The 16,290-nt window shown below is 34.3% G+C and overlaps 1 protein-coding gene across 1 annotated transcript; it reads left to right on the top strand.

The window, feature by feature from the left end:
- The first annotated feature begins 8,841 nt into the window (after nucleotides 1-8,841).
- On the top strand, nucleotides 8,842-11,894 carry LOC149548444 (uncharacterized). Its single transcript, XM_089794259.1, has 7 exons — nucleotides 8,842-8,871; nucleotides 9,632-10,012; nucleotides 10,139-10,214; nucleotides 10,375-10,433; nucleotides 10,536-10,676; nucleotides 11,529-11,642; nucleotides 11,829-11,894. Exons 1-7 carry the CDS (start codon nucleotides 8,842-8,844, stop codon nucleotides 11,892-11,894), a joined length of 867 nt encoding a protein of 288 aa, XP_089650385.1.
- The last annotated feature ends 4,396 nt before the right edge of the window (nucleotides 11,895-16,290 follow it).

The following is a 16,290-nucleotide window of genomic DNA, read 5'->3' as shown; positions in this document are numbered from 1 at the left end:
CCTAATTTTCAAGCCCTCAAGTGATCATTTGATCTATTTTCAAAGCCAAATCCAAACACAATTTATTATTTTTTGACATGTTTGTTTGCAGGCAGTTTGAAAAGCATAACTTTACCAGTCAATAACTTTTAACCGAGTGATTGTCATGAAGTCAGCTTTTTTAGACTGAAATAGTGTAAACAAGAGAGAAAATATGTCAAGCTCCAAGGATAGTGTTAGGTGTTTTGGTCAGCTTTTAAAGCTAGTTTGAGAGCCTCCTAACACAAAATGGGCAATTTTCATATAGTGGTAGAAATGCATTTAAAATGATTAAATAGTGATCAATTTTAATTTTTATCAATATGACAAATTAATTGGATTAGTTCAAGGGGTCAAGTGTTTAAGTTTGAAATTTATTTTAGCCAGACCTACTTTGGGGCCCAACTGATCTTCATCAGGTTACTGAGATAATATTGTGGGATTCAACAATGTTTCAAAGGGTGAGATCATGAAGAGGTTTTAAAATTATTCAATGCAACTTTACATGCTAAAAGAATTCAGAATGCACATACCATTGGTCATAGCTAAAGGAGTGTACAACTACACATAATGAATAATAGAATCTATCAATAGAGTTTGAAGAATAATTTTGAAGTGTCTTTGATACTGTGCAAGTAGACATTAGATGCATAAAGTATCACTGGTAAAATAGAGAAATTAATGAGATATGACCAATGATATCTGGTAGTTATGTTGGGGAAAGAAAAATCCAATAAGAAGATAAGATAAGATAAGATAAATCTATGAATGTCCAACAAAAGACCACCAAGGGTCTAAGGGACTAAGAGCATACAAACAAAGAAGTAGTAGACAACAAGACACCAAACTGTGTCTGGAAAAGAGCAAGCAAGAACAAAATAAATAAAGCAACAAAGGAGCCAACAAGGAGACAAGAACTAAGGATCCTTCCTCTATTGAAAAAACTCCAACACTGAACAAGATGAATCTAGGTAGGAAGGACCTCTAGTCTATCGTTGTGAGTTGTGGGAGTGGTGCCACTAAAGAGTAAGAGTAGTAGTATTAAGCCTAGTGTAAGGTCTCACTAATCTAGAGTGACCAGCCATGGGGGTACTACTGGTACCGGAGGTCTACTTCACCCCTCTCATCAGAGACAAGGGGGAGAAGAAGAAGGTGGTGATGAGGGGCTGATCCATGACCTTCTGGGGGGTTAAGCATTTAAAGTGGAGTCCCAAAACTGCATCACCTCCCTGAGATAGAGCACCAGGCATCTTTGATCCATATACATAAAGAAAGTTGCGAGGAAACTACACTCTCTTAATAGACAATAGAACCTCCCTTTGATCTCATAGTAAGGCAGGCAATGAAAGATGAAATGTGTCTCTATTCTAGCCTCTAACAAGGAGCATAAGCGAAAGATATGGTCCTCTCTACTCATATAATGATTAGTTTGGATCCTTAACTGGTGGGAGCTAACTCTAAAAGATCCAAGGGAGATACATAAGGCATGACACTAATGTCATGATAAGTAGCTAGGTTGTGTAATAATCCCATCAATGATAACCAAGAAGTGCTCAACATAAAAGGCCATCTTAGGACGTAACCCCTTGACTGGGTTACTCTAGGTCATGGTGACATACTGTCTATAAATATCTATCTTGACATGCCTATTCAGCTCTTGTGGTGATGAAAGGAGATGAGCAGGAGCATCCAATGTATATTGCACACTTTGAGAATGATATTGTATATTACCTCAAGCATGGAATATAAATAAAGATGCAAGCTAATCTAAATTATAACAATGCAAAGTAATGAAAGAGATGAAATCTAATCTATGAAAGGAAATGACAATGTAAAATTAATCTATGAAAGGAAATAACAATGTAAAATTAATCTATGAAAAGAAATAACAATGCGAGATTCATCTATGAAAATAAATATGACTCTAAGCTAATATGAAAATGGAAGGATGAAACATGATGATGGAAGCCATGGATGCATGAGAGATGAAGACAAGAAAAGAGAAGTTACAATGAAGCTCCAATGTCCAAACCCTAAGGTTCAAACCCTAATGCTCAAACTCCTCCAAACCTACAACATAACAATACTATATCCACACGCTTTGAGAGAGGATATTGCAAACTTTGAAAATGATATTGTAGGTGATCCCACAATAATGGGTTCCACTTTTTGATCAATTTTGACACTGAAATCAATATTTTTGCAACAAACGTCACGTTCAAGTGACTATATCTCCAAAAATATAAATAATTTCAAGATGACATAAACTAGTGATTTTGAGTACTTTGTTCCTACTTTGTAACCATATTTTTTAATCTAAAAAAAAAATTATTTATGTCAATTTTTTTTATCTCCTCCAAAAAGTGGTACATAATAAAATTCAATATTTTAAAAAGTGATAGTCCGTTTGACACACATAACTTTTTTTCTAGAAATGATAATGAAGTAATTATTTCGGCGTTGGATTTTTAACATCAATATCCAGTGTCTGCATTTGGTTTGATTTATTTTTGTTGAATATTGTATAGTTTATGAAGTTTTGAAGTGACATGAACCATAATTCAGACATACGTTCCGTTTGACACAGATAATTTGAAGTCAATTTATCATAAAACTTTTTTTTTTTTTTATAGAAAGGTATCTCAATAAGCCAGTGCCTCCATATTTTTCAAATTTTTTTTGACCTAATTTACTAATTTTCCTGAGGTGTCAAAGTCGGTTGATGTTCAATCGGTAATGAACCTATAATGAGTTAAACTCATATTTGAAAGTCTTAATGATTAAATTATGTAATAAAATTATAGTCATTGGAAAGCTCGCTCCAAGCAGCACATTTTGACATTTTTTATTTTATAGTAGGAGATCATTCTCTTGCAATTATGGTAGTCAAAAGAGCAACAAAAAAAGAAGAAGAAAAAAAGGTTAAAATTTTTGTGATTTTGCATGTTCGTGTGAACATGGCATTCGCGCGAACACTTACCATGTTTGTGTGAACGTATGTTCGTGTGAACATGCAAATCATGTTTGCGCAAACATATATATCACATATGTTCGAGCGAACATACGAAATATGTTCGCGCGAACATACGAAATATGTTCGCGCGAACATGATTAAAAAAAAAGTTCGCGCGAACACAATAAACTCAATTTCTCATTTTTCAATTTTTTTCATTTTTGTTCGTCCCACTAAAGTGGAACCCATTATTGTGGGTTCACCCATTGTATATTACCTCGAGCATGGTTCATACAAGTCCAAGCTTGTATCAAACAAAAGCCTTGGAATATAAAAAAAGGGGGGAATCATGGTAAGCCAAAGTTCAGAGTAAGTGATGCCAAATAAACATATGGATATTGATATATTAGTATAAGTAGCTACACAAATCCCCATCATGTTAATGGTCACCAAGATTTAGAAGCTCAATTTTTAATTCTCTTCTTAATCTGCTCACAAAGTGTGAGGAAACACATTAATTGGCTTAAATGTCTCCTTGTAATTGGTTGGATATCTAATGTGAAAATGATATGTGAACATGGAAAACAAATATTAATGATGGAAAGTAAGCTAAAACCATCCAATTTCTCAATGATCAATGTTCAAAAGATAAATGTGATTGTTTCATGTCCTAGCTGAAGGAAAATATGAATGTAATTGCAGCCTTGTTTTCAATCATTTTCAACCTTTTCTGCCTAGTTTTTCTCATTGCAACATATGGAAACATGTGGACTATTTTCATCCATGGTAGCTCTTGTAAAAAATCCAAAATATGGATTTAAGAAGAACACATAGATGATGTATACATGTGTGCAAAGTTTCAAATAGGGGAACACACATAGTGGATGGGGTTGCCCTTGATACCCTAGTAGTACCCAAAGGGAATGGAGGTCAAATTTGAGGGGTCGGGGATGAGCATTGAATAGCATAGAGAAGGGAGATTGAGTCCTTGGTAAGATAATAGATGTGGCTCACCATTTTTGAATATGCACCATGATACGTAAGTAACTTTGATTGGTGTACGTAGAACTCTTTTTCCTATGATTGAAGGCATGTACTTAAGGAATGATTGAGCATGTAATGCAGTATGCTCTACTTTGTTTTCGCAAATAAGTATTGTGCATTATGTTGAGGCTGACTGCAACAGTATCTTTGAAGGCATTGCTCTGATATTTTCATCTTGCAATTTTCCCATTATGCAATAAAGGAGCAAGTGAAAGACAAAACTCAAACCTTGAGTGTTGTGTTCTTAGAAACATTGAAGAGGACCAATTTCAGCTTTATGGTATTAGATGGGGTGTTTCTTGTAGGAGAAATAATTGATAGGGCTTTAAGGATGTCCCTCTTGTTTAGAGGCCAACTGTAGCTTGATGTCTCTGTTATCCTTCTTTCCAGCCATCACTAGTACATTTTACCCAATTTTTAGACCAAAATTTTCGACCATCTATTAAAATGTTTTAGATTGGTCAGAATATGGAAGGAAAAATATCTCTTTTTAAAAATTCATGCTTGTGTTGGTCAAAATTTCAATCAACATGAGCTGAACATGTTAAAAAAAAAAGGGTTTCGGCTGCCTATTTTGTTGTTTTGTTTAATTAAGAGGTGGTATATTAGTGCTTGTTGGTGCATGTAGAGGGCAGGAGGTATATGGCTCATAGGGCATGTGCATCTCAATTTGGATCTGAATATGCTCAGGCAATGAGGTCAACATAATCTATATTTGATCTTGAAACTACATCCACCTTCACCGCCTCTATTACTACCTTTGCCTCTATTCACTAAGCCTTTGCTCCTATCTTTCCCGTCTCCCCTAGTTTCAAAGATTCTACGGAGCGCGCATGGGGGAGCTGCACAAGCAATTTAGGAGAAGAGGCAGGAATTGAGGAAGAGGCAAGGAATCAAGGTACTTATCACATTTTTCTACCATTTTTTTCTCAATCTTGGCCATGGCACCCATTAGGTCATTTTGAACAAAGTTTTTCTCTACAATCTCTTTAGCAATTTCTGCCACATGTATATCACACTCCATTGCCAATTGATGCTTTCTTATGTATGAGCACCCAATTCGCTTAATCAACCTGATCCATAAACTTTGCTAACTCTTCCAAAATCTATAACATTACCTATCACACTAGACCACCCCCACACAGTATTTACAAAAAGCCATCATATGTATCTCAACTTTAGGGTTTCAACACAAACAAAAAATCATATTTTCTAGAGTAGACACTGTAATTTCATAAGCATTCAAACAATGTCAAGATACTATGTTAGTCTTTCAAAAGGTTTATTGGACTCCAAACTGCTAATATGTTCAGGCTCATGTATGGTTGAGAAGAACAAAAATATCTCCTATATCATTTTGGACATTTATGGAGTCTTGGAGTCGTGTGATCAATGAGTTGATATTGTTGTACATCAAGGGTCTAATACACCAAGATGATGGAAATGAACTTAAACTTATTCATCTATCAATTGGAATTGCTCCATTTTGCTGATCTATGTGTTGCTAATCATGTGCATTCAAGGTATGATACATTGAGATGTTAGAAGGGAACTCAAGCTTGATGGACTGTCAAGTTTGATTTGCGATCTCTGTGTGCTATTATCATCCAAAAAATATGCCCCCTTTCATTCATCTATCCATGAGCTATTTCTCGTGATTGTGATTGTGATTGAGCTTGTAACTCAAAGACCTACTTTGGTTGCTAGTGTAGTTTTAGTCATTTGCTTACATAGATTCACTCCTCTGTCACAATGTAATGTCCCCAAATCTTATTTGATATACTAACAGATTAGATCTAACAGAGTAAATATTATTCTAAATAGAATAGGAAAAGGTGGATTATAATTAACAAGGACTGTCATCAACATTTATTTTCCAAATATAATTTTCAAGCCTCTTGGAGCATGCAGGGGAAGAAGCTAACATAGCTTATGAAATTATACTATGCTCTTATTCTACATAACCAAATTTTGTTGAGGTTGGCCACCGAACATATTACCTCACAACCATGTTCATGGTTGATAAAGCACTGTCAGAAAAGATTTCTCAACATATTCATTTTGTTAGAAAAGATCAATGCACACAAAAATTCATCAATGCACATAAAAATTCAAAAAAGCATTCCTAATGGATATAGAAAATTAATTAAATAAGGGGGATATGATCATATTGTGTGACTTATGAAGATAGATATTGGAACCCCTAATATGAACTGATATACTGCTATAACCTTGTTAACATGTTTTTTTTTTACAACATATGATTTGTGATGAAAACACATTGTTCTTCGGCATTGAGATTGGGGTCATGTTTGGAGGCTTCATAGATCAAAATTGACAATTATTTTGACTGATCTTTGAAGGATTCATAGATTAATTTACAATAATTTTAGTAATCTTTGAGGGCTTAAAAAAAAAATTCACTTTGTGAGATCTTTGAAGGCATCAAAGATAAAGTCACGATATTTTCAGTTATCTTTGAAGACTTCATAGATAGATATGTCAAATTTTCCTAAGTTCAAAGATTTCAGAATTTATGTATTTCATAAAAGGATAAATCCCACCATGTAATTATATTGTTGGTATCTATTTTCTCAAAAACTAATTAGAGAGGAGTATATCGTTGAATATATAGATTTTAGTGGCTTAAAATGAAATGCCATGTGGATGCATGGCCAAGATTGATATAATGCCTAGATATCCAAAACATCTCAGGTATAGGGGTATTGCAAAATGTAATGACACACTTGAAATGATTACCTAGAGATTCAATATTAATAAAGGAGTGAAAGTCTCAATTAACAAGAGTAACAAACCATATCCAATAAGGATAAGGTTGAAAACTAAGAAAAGATAACAACTAAAAGAATAAAATATTTTTCCAATCAACCAGAATGTTAAAAACTTTCAGAAAATCCAATCTAATTGGATAAAATGACTCACCTTTGGATTTTTTAAGCAATGCTGGAACAGAGCAATGCTGCCACCACCCATGATACCCATTCAAAATGTAATTCAAGCCTGCCAAAACTGTAAACCTTATAGAAAATCCAATGCAAATGGATATTGGGTCCACCCCTGAACCTCATTTGAAGCTCAATTTTACTAGGAACAAAAGAAATTATACATACCCCAATTCTCTCCCATTACACCTACATAATCAAAATACAAATTAAAACAAAACATTAAGATCAAGATTCAAGGATATGAAAGTCAAATCACAAAAAAAAACATTTATAATAAAACTTGACACTATAATCTTCTCCAATTCGGAAATGTATGAGACTCTGCTTGTTTAGTTTTGCTCTATCTGTGAGGAAAGAAAATGGAGAGCCAAGCAAGTGATTAAGGATTGCCCAAAATAAAAAATATGAGACAGCCAAAGAGGAGGATCTAATGGAAGTCAAACTATTAATAAAAGCCTCCTCTACTAGAAAAAAATGATAATGAAATTGTATACGCAGAACTTGGATGGAAAAGCATATTTATATTTCTATTATTAAATCATCTTCAATTGGAAGATTATTATTTTGGAATTACTCTCAAAGTCTGGATTGCAAAATGTAGAACAAACCTTTAGAACTAAAATATAGAAAAGAAAGTAATGACACTCAAAATAGAATGGAGAGCTATAATAACCCAAATCCCAAATAATGCATCCTAGTAATTCATACTTAGAACCCAAGTATGAAATCCCCTCTCCATTACTTTGACTAAAGGCAACATTGCTTCATCTTAAAAAAAAAAAAAGAATTTGAAATAGAAATCCCCTAGTCCAAGGCTACAATTATGTCAATTACCAGAGTCTCCACTTCACCAAAAGCCAACCCATGATAGAAAGGACTTTCTAAAAATGTTTCAACTTTCCAGTAACCAATTTGTTTTAAATATATAATAAAGCCATTCAAATTTCAAATCATTCTTCAAAATTAGGAGAGAAATATATCACTAATTATTATAGCTTAACTTGTAAAATGATTAGGACATCCCCAACCTGATGCCCTCAGATAGTAATATCTATAAAATCAAAGTTACACATTTCATATATGTAAAAACTAACAACTACCACCATATTATGAAAAAAGGGTACTATTGAAACATAATTATTGTGGGCTTACAAAATATGCAAGGCCCCTCTTAGACACCAATCCTTAATAAAGAAAGCTATGTGTGGCCCCATTGTCTATAAGAACAGTGATGCCCTATCCCAACAAGACTCTGCAAACTTTGAGAGAGTATAGGTATTATCCCTTGGGAGGTCTTCAAAGTACAACCACGATGTTATAGTTAGTTCCTCCTCTCACTATTTTAGGTTCCTATTCTTCTTTATGAGCTTTAGCTCTTTTGCCTCAGGCTCATCATCATAGGCAACCTCAATATAATATGGATTTAATAACTGGGTTCCCATAACTCCTAGAAATTGAAGCACAATAGACTTTCTCAATTCAATAATGAAATTCACATACCCTTTTATTATAGCATTAGATTCTACACTTTTTTTATAATTAACATTGTATTGATTCAAAGGAGTTGCTACAGAAATGAATTTGTTCTTTGGCTCTAGGGACTTTTTGACTACATCCTAAAGTGTTATTGGATCAAAGGATAAGCCCATTAGAGGTTCAACTAACCCTTCGATGAGAATTAATATGCTTCTTCTTCCTGAAACATCTTGTACTGTGACTCCTAACAGTCACACAGTCTTCTATGGATCAATTGTATTTCAATTGGGCTCACTCTCTATAATAAAATTTAGGATCATTCCTTCCGAGTCAATCCAATAAATTCATCCAAAAATCTTCTAAGATAGTGATAGATTTGTGTGCATGGATGATTATCCTGCAACACCACCATTCGTGAGCCATTCCCTAATTGAGATTATGTTAATCTTTGCTCTATTTTTTACCTCACTTGTTTTATACACAAAATTTACACCTCGTCTTCATTGAGCAACATGTTTGGAATACTCTTGGTGACTGGAAATCTCCTCCCAATTTTTGGACAAATAAGGGCTCCTTCTTCTACATGCAACTCAAGAAGAGCATGATGAAAATGACACAAAAAATCATCATCCTCTAGCATCATCCAATTCTGATAGCAATACGAAAAACTCAAGCAAAGACTAAAAAATAGCAAATTACTTGACAACTGTTAAGTATGAAGACCAGTCAAAGCATACACTAGAGCAAAAAACTAAAAACAGTTATGATTGAACAGTCACCTAATGAACTTTTCTTTTGCTGTTTAAGTGTTAGATGCAATTGATTGCTAAATGTTCTATTCATTGTCATGAAAGATGGGTCTGTGTAAACCACTATCTTGAAATATGAGTCAATGAGTTTGACTCAAAAACTACAGCAATATTACAAACTCAAGCAAAGACTAAAACTAGCAAATTACTACACAACATTCAGTGGGAGAGAAGACTAAAAATAGTAATGATGTAACGATCATCCAACAAACTTTTATTTTGCCCTTTAAGAGTTAGTACCAAATTGTTCCATTATGTCACTATGGAATCCTTAATTAAGGGGAAGAATGCATTGAAATCAATTTTTATTAATATTTACCTTATGCATTTTATTCATTTCTAATCTACTTTAAATTAAATACTAGGTCTTTGTTCCTAGCAAAGATGGAACCCAAATACCAATGTTCATTGTATGCAAGAAAAATACCATTCTTGATGGTTCTCATCTGACAGTGCTATATGGTTATGGGGGCTTTAACATCAGCATAACTCCACACTTTAGTGCTACTCGTATTGCCCCTTTAAGGCAGTTAGGAGCACTATTTGCTGTTGCAAACATTCGTGGGGGTGGTGAATATGGAGAAGAATGGCATCAAGCGGGCACTCTTGCAAATAAACAAAATTGTTTTGATGACTTCATTACAGCTGCTGAATTCCTTGTATCAGAGGGTTATACACAACCTAAGAAGTTGTGTATTGAGGGAGGCAGTAATGGAGGAGGACTCATTGCTGCTTGCATGAACCAGGTATTTTCAGACCAATTTAATGTTCCTCGCATTACCCTCAATAATTTTTTTTTGTCGTTTCTTGTTTTCGAAACAAATGATGTGGGACTGAAAGCTTGATATTCTCTCTTATTTTCCTAAAAACAGAGGCCTAACTTATTTGGTTGTGTGCTGGTACATGTTGGGGTTATGGACATGTTACGCTTCCATAAATATACTATTGGTATGTCTTGAACGATAAACATTCCATAAATGTAGTTTAAATAAGATTTACATTGGGATATACCACAAAGCAATTAGTATGCCTATAATGCACCTTCTTAGTTATGGCATCTGCATTTGGTTGCTGCTAAGGAATTTAACGAACATTCATAATTCTGCAGGACATGCATGGACTACAAATTTTGGATGTTCAGACAAGGAAGAAGAATTTCATTGGCTTATTAACTAAGAACAAAAATCAAGCATCTGTAGTGATTACTAGTTAATTTTTTTTTAAAATATACTAATCTGGTAACTTTCCCTTCCGCAAATGACCTGCAACTGTAGATACTCGCCATTGCATAATGTAAAGAGGTCATGGGAAGAGCTTGTGGGACATGGTATTCAATATCCCTCTATGATGTTATTGACAGCTGATCATGATGATCGAATTGTGCCGCTTCATTCTTTGAAGTTTCTTACAGTAAGTACTTCAGATCCAATATTTTGACTCTCAAAGCTTTTACACCAGTTTGGCTTGCAGTTCTTGTTTAATTTCTCTCTTGCTTTCCTTGCACAAATTAGTACCACAAAATATTGATGTTACAAATGGGAGTGGATTTTTTAAAGGCAAAATAATGTTGAGGATCTAGTGCACAGATAATTGTTGACGGTTTTACTTAAGTTCCTTAGAGGCAACCAGTCTGATCTAAATATATTTCTTGAGTTGTTAATATGTGTTTTCCCATAATCTTAGAGTAGCTAAGCACACAAATTGTTCATCTTGGGCAAAGTTTGATGTGATTGCGATGTAAGCCATTCAAATCAGAAGTATACGTGCAAACTTAGTATCTGTATTATCATGCAGAACAATTTATTGTGCAAGTTCTGGAAAAGTATGCATGGAAATCCGTTGTTTTTACCCTAAAACGTCAAGGAAGGAGGAACACCTCAGCATTTCATCAAATCGTAGTTATTAACTAATATGCCTGCAAGCCTGCTTTTGCACTCTCGGTTTAAAAAAGAAACAATCATATCTGTAAAAACACGCAAAAACACGCATGTAAATTTGATTGTGCATTCCTGGTTAAAAATTATTGTCAGTATTGCAAATTAGAATATGCTAGCAATGTTTTTTGTATTTTCAGTTTTTCAAACCAATTCATGGGTTTTCCTCGTGTTGAAGATGCATAATCTTAATGTTATTGGGCAATACACCAGGATTTGAACTTCTTTAAATCTGTTTTATCTTGTTGGTAAAATGAGCAATTCATTTTGTTTGGAGATTGTCTATAGCTATATGTTAATCTGAGAAATCTCTATTGAGTGGTTACAGACACTGCAACATATTTTATGCAATAGTGTGGCACATAACCCGCAAACCAATCCAATTATTGGTCGAATTGATACAAAAGCCGGTCATGGGGGAGGCAGGCCAACCCAAAAAGTGGTACGTGTTCTTTTCTTTCCACTCTATTTGCACTTCGGCTTATCCACTGAATTTCACCAAATTTAGAGAAGGGTTCAAATAGTATAATTCTGTAATCTAAACGTAATCTAAACAATCTATAAGAGACCTTTAATCTATACATGTGATTTTTCAAAATGATTGCATCAAATTCTGGTTCTTTTGTAGATTGATGAGAACGCCGATAAATGGGCATTCGTGGCCAAAGTGGTGGGAGCCTCATGGATTGACTAGCTTCTAATGACGTGGCTGGTTGCAGTTGATGTCGGCAAACAAAGAATAGTAATTGTATGATTTGTAATAGAATATTTTGTAGTAAGTTTTCTTGTCACAGTTTGTTAAAAAGTGTCCCTATTTCAAAATACTTATGAATTATATTAATGTTAACTGTATAGAAGGCAGACTTCTTCACATAGAAATGTAACGGTCGCATCCTACAGAATATACACATATAAAGCTATAGACTGTAGATAATACAAAATGAACTATTCAAAGCCTTGCCATATTGTGTACTAGTTTTTCCTACAAGCAATTGTAAGTGTTATATGCTCTTATTGCAAATAGTCCCAGTCTGTCGGATGCAGTATTCCTCATATTAAAGAGAATATTTTTGTAACTGTATCAAAACTTCTCTCAGCAACCTGTGAAGGAGAAATTCCATGATCCAAAATGTTAGAACCTGAAAAGTGCAAAATGTGAAACACAAGTTCGTAGCATCATGCTTTTATGCAATTGAAAATTGAGAATGTTACAGATTATATGACTTTTGTGTCCGGACTCCAGCAATATTCATATTAGGTCTTGAAAAACAGTAGTTTGTACCTGTTTCCTTGCAATTCTATTTTTAACACATTAGGTCTATTGGGAATTTGTTATTTATTGATAACAAAAACAAAAAAACCTTGCAATTAGTATGTCAGTGCACTTAATTTTTGTATGAAGAATGTGTACAGTTGGTAATATCATTCTCTGGTGTATTTTACAGATTAATGCTCGTGGGTTACCCTTATCTTCAGAGACACTATCCTTGCTTCCTGCCTTTTCATCAATAAATGTCAACATGAGTGATATAGACAATTTACATTCCTCATCTAAAGTTGCATGTTCACCAGAACATGCAAAAACTGGGCTAGGTTCATCAGCTACTATGACAACAGCTGTGGTTGCAGGCATCCTTCATTACTTGGGGGTTGTTAGTCTCCCTACAAAATCTTGTGGAAACTATTTAGAGAAGACAACAGATGCTAATTTTGATTTGGTACATGCTGTGTCTCAGATAGCTCACTGTTTAGCCCAAGGAAAGATTGGCAGTGGATTTGATGTTAGTGCTGCTGTGTATGGGAGTAAATTCTATGTTAGATTTTCTTCGGATAAAATTTGCCAGAAATCTAAGTGTCAAGCATGTATTGTACTGGTATGTGTTGAAAACATATATTTGTAATCTATTGGTGGTTTTACAATTATCAATAATATCACATAGTCTATTATGGTTTATGCAAATGCATAGATTTTGTGTATGTTTGATCTTCCAAGATGACTGGAGGTGGTTGTGAATAAATGTGAAGCAGAATAGTTGTGTTTCTTGAACTTAATCTCATTTCATTGGCTATTAAAATTAGGTCCTTTGTGTCCATGGAGGACTTTCACCTGACATATGAGCAATTGATCAGGTCAGTTGCAAGATTTTTCAGACAAGCATGTGTGATTTAAAATTTGAAAGATATGATCTGATATATTTGTGTTCTTATATCCAAATTAGAGTCATTGACAGGCATTGTAAAATACCACATGAAGGGCCCTTTTGTGATTTAATGTGGAGTGACCCAAAAGATATCGAGACCTGGGCAGTTAGTCCTTGTGGTGTTGCATGGCTTTTTGAGTCTAGAGTAACATTTGAGGTAAGCAGAACCATCACTTTTTTGATGAGTGTAGGATAAGGCTCAAGATATTGGTCTAATCACAACTTAAACATATATATAATCTCATCAAATCTATTTTGATGCATTTCTGGCAATCATGGCATGCCATGACCACACTTTGTTCGTGAATTTTGTCAAAAAATCCACATGCCTTGTCTATGCTTCCATTTTTCAAACATGTCTACCATGGAATTTCTGACTACAACATCTGACAAAAATTCTTTATGGTTTAATGCATGTCCATAGCTTATTCCAAAGCTCTTGTTTTGGCACAGGCATCAATAATGCTGGCAAAGATTGTGTGATTTAGCTTTATACCTGCCAATTGCATTTGCTTGAATATAAACACACATGCTATATATGCGTTTAAACATATATAAACACACAATTTTCTTGGCAAATTGAGCAACTTTCTTTCTTAGTTTCAATGGTGTGAGCTCTTTCTTTGCCTCTTGGTCTATGGACTATAGAACTTTGAGCTCAATGGGCAGCCCATGGCAATCCCAACCAGGCACATAGTGCACCTAATACCCTTCAAGCAGCATATATCTGTTGATAAAATCTTTCAGTATCTTGTTCAAGGCATGCCCAATATGCAAATCTCCTAGCACAGATCCTACTCATGATTATGAAGGCACATATCCTACACATGACGAAGGTCCTAATGTGCATCATAGTGATAGAGGTACATATTCAATTTTTATTGAAAATTAATTATGTAATTATTAATAAAATTTGGCATCTTAAATTGCAATTGGTGTAACCTTTATGTGATAATTTTTGAGTATGGAGAACGTCATCGTAATGGAGTCGAGCATGATGTTAGTGTTGAGCATTTTGAGGTTGGGGCTAAACAAAATGTGGTAGATGATGTGGCACTATCAAGTAAAGAAAAATCCCTGTTGTGTTTTTTAGATTAATGAAATACTTATAACATTAAAAAAAATGTTTAGAATTAAACCCATTTATTTCTTATTATAGGGGTGCATCAGCCTTATGCTCGAAAAAAGAAGAGGAAGCCTCATGTTATAAGATTAGAACCACAAGAGCCATAGGAGAATGCCAAAGATAGTCACAATGTGCCTATTAGCCTTTATGCCGAAGATAGTCACGATGTGCCTATTAGCCTTCATAATCATGAGTAGGATCTGTGTTGAGAGTAGAAGGATGCAGTGAAATGTCATGCATATTGTTATCATGTTCAAAATTAACATCAAATAGATTATTTCTCATGAAGTTCTCAATTTTAGTTATTATTGATTAGGCCTATTTACCTTTGTGTGAACCAATGCACCAAAATATTCTACATTTCTTTGGCCACTGGAATCTATGTCGTGGCAGGCAACCACTGCTTTATAGCCCTGCTTGAAGCCAATTTGTTTGTCCTCTTTTGTGGGTGCTAGATTAAATTTATATATTATAGAGACAAACAAAAATTTATTATTCTCCTTAGCATACATAAATTGTTGTTTGTCATATATATATGTATAGAGATTTATACATGTATATATGTATACACACACACACAATTGTATTTATGTAGATATATATGTTTCAATGTATATTTCCATATATGTACACACACACACACACAAACTATATCCCATAAGTATATATACCTGTATATGTATATATATGTAGATCTAAATCATTCATACACTCTCCTCTCTATATGTATATTTCTATTTGTGACCAAAGCTAGAAGTGTAAGGTGCCAAATAGTTTTACGGATTCCTATTTTGAGAACAGGTGACTTGTCGGATATTTTTTTTAGGGGGGTAAGACCTATTAACCCCTTACCCCCTTCTTTTCATTGCCATGGAATATATATTTTTCTATTTCAGGTTATTCAAGGATTGCAACATTTACCTCTAGTGTCCACCATTTCTTTAACCAAACCAGAGATCTCCTCAAAAAAATTTTGCTCCAATTTCCTCCAACATTAATATTTGTAACCCTCTTAGCCGCTATTATTTGTAATCCCCAATATGTTGGGAAGGGAATCTGGCTAAGACGGATTTTGATCCAACCTTGTATATGTTTTTGGAGGTTCTTTTATCAGAAATGCTCCCCTTGTATAAAAGGAGGTATGCCTTCTTAAAGACCCTTATAAAGGGCATCTATAATGTATATAGGACTTTAGTCCTAGGCTATACCAGGGGTTTTCTTTGCCTTGTTCTTTTTCCCCCGATGCTTGCAGTTGAATAGGGAAAAACTATTGTAAAATCTTTTGATAATATAATATAAAGTCTTGATTACTATTGCATATTAATGAATTTAATATCATATTAATGGATGTTATGTGATTGTATTGATTGAATGTTATAGTTCATAAATGGATGAATGAAATAAATGAAGTATGTAATTAGATGTTAATGAGGAATTTAGATTGATGTTAGGGGGAGGGGGGTGAGGTTGGATGAGTTTCCATCTTCACGTGGTTGGCCTTGTTAAGTAGAGAATATTATAGTATTCTTGAAACCAAGTAAAGCTCAAACTAACATACCAAGGAATCACAAAACCCAAATCCATCTACCTCTCATCTTCTCATCCCAATAAGTCCTCTTTTCTGCCACTTTTATTTGGAATGGTCTAAAGCCTGATCAATTCATCATCTACATATCCCGAAATCATAACACACCAAAGAAATGAGGCAGTGTAACTTGTAATTTGCCCAAAATATGTGCTCATATCTTGCCTCAACTGATGTA

The sequence above is a fragment of the Cupressus sempervirens genome, chromosome 7 (genome assembly GCF_028749045.1).
Source record: "Cupressus sempervirens isolate cs-2001-9-10 chromosome 7, ASM2874904v1, whole genome shotgun sequence".
NCBI lineage: Eukaryota > Viridiplantae > Streptophyta > Pinopsida > Cupressales > Cupressaceae > Cupressus > Cupressus sempervirens.
This window is presented reverse-complemented; position numbering and strand designations above follow the sequence as displayed.

Bases quoted from the DNA above. Each gene is read 5' to 3' on its own strand.
- LOC149548444 (XM_089794259.1), top strand. From the start codon at position 8,842: ATGGATGATTATCCTGCAACACCACCATTC. The intron at 10,434-10,535 runs ATTAACTAAGAA...ATGACCTGCAAC, and splicing joins AAGAAGAATTTCATTGGCTT to TGTAGATACTCGCCATTGCA. The intron at 10,677-11,528 runs GTAAGTACTTCA...GAGTGGTTACAG, and splicing joins ATTCTTTGAAGTTTCTTACA to ACACTGCAACATATTTTATG.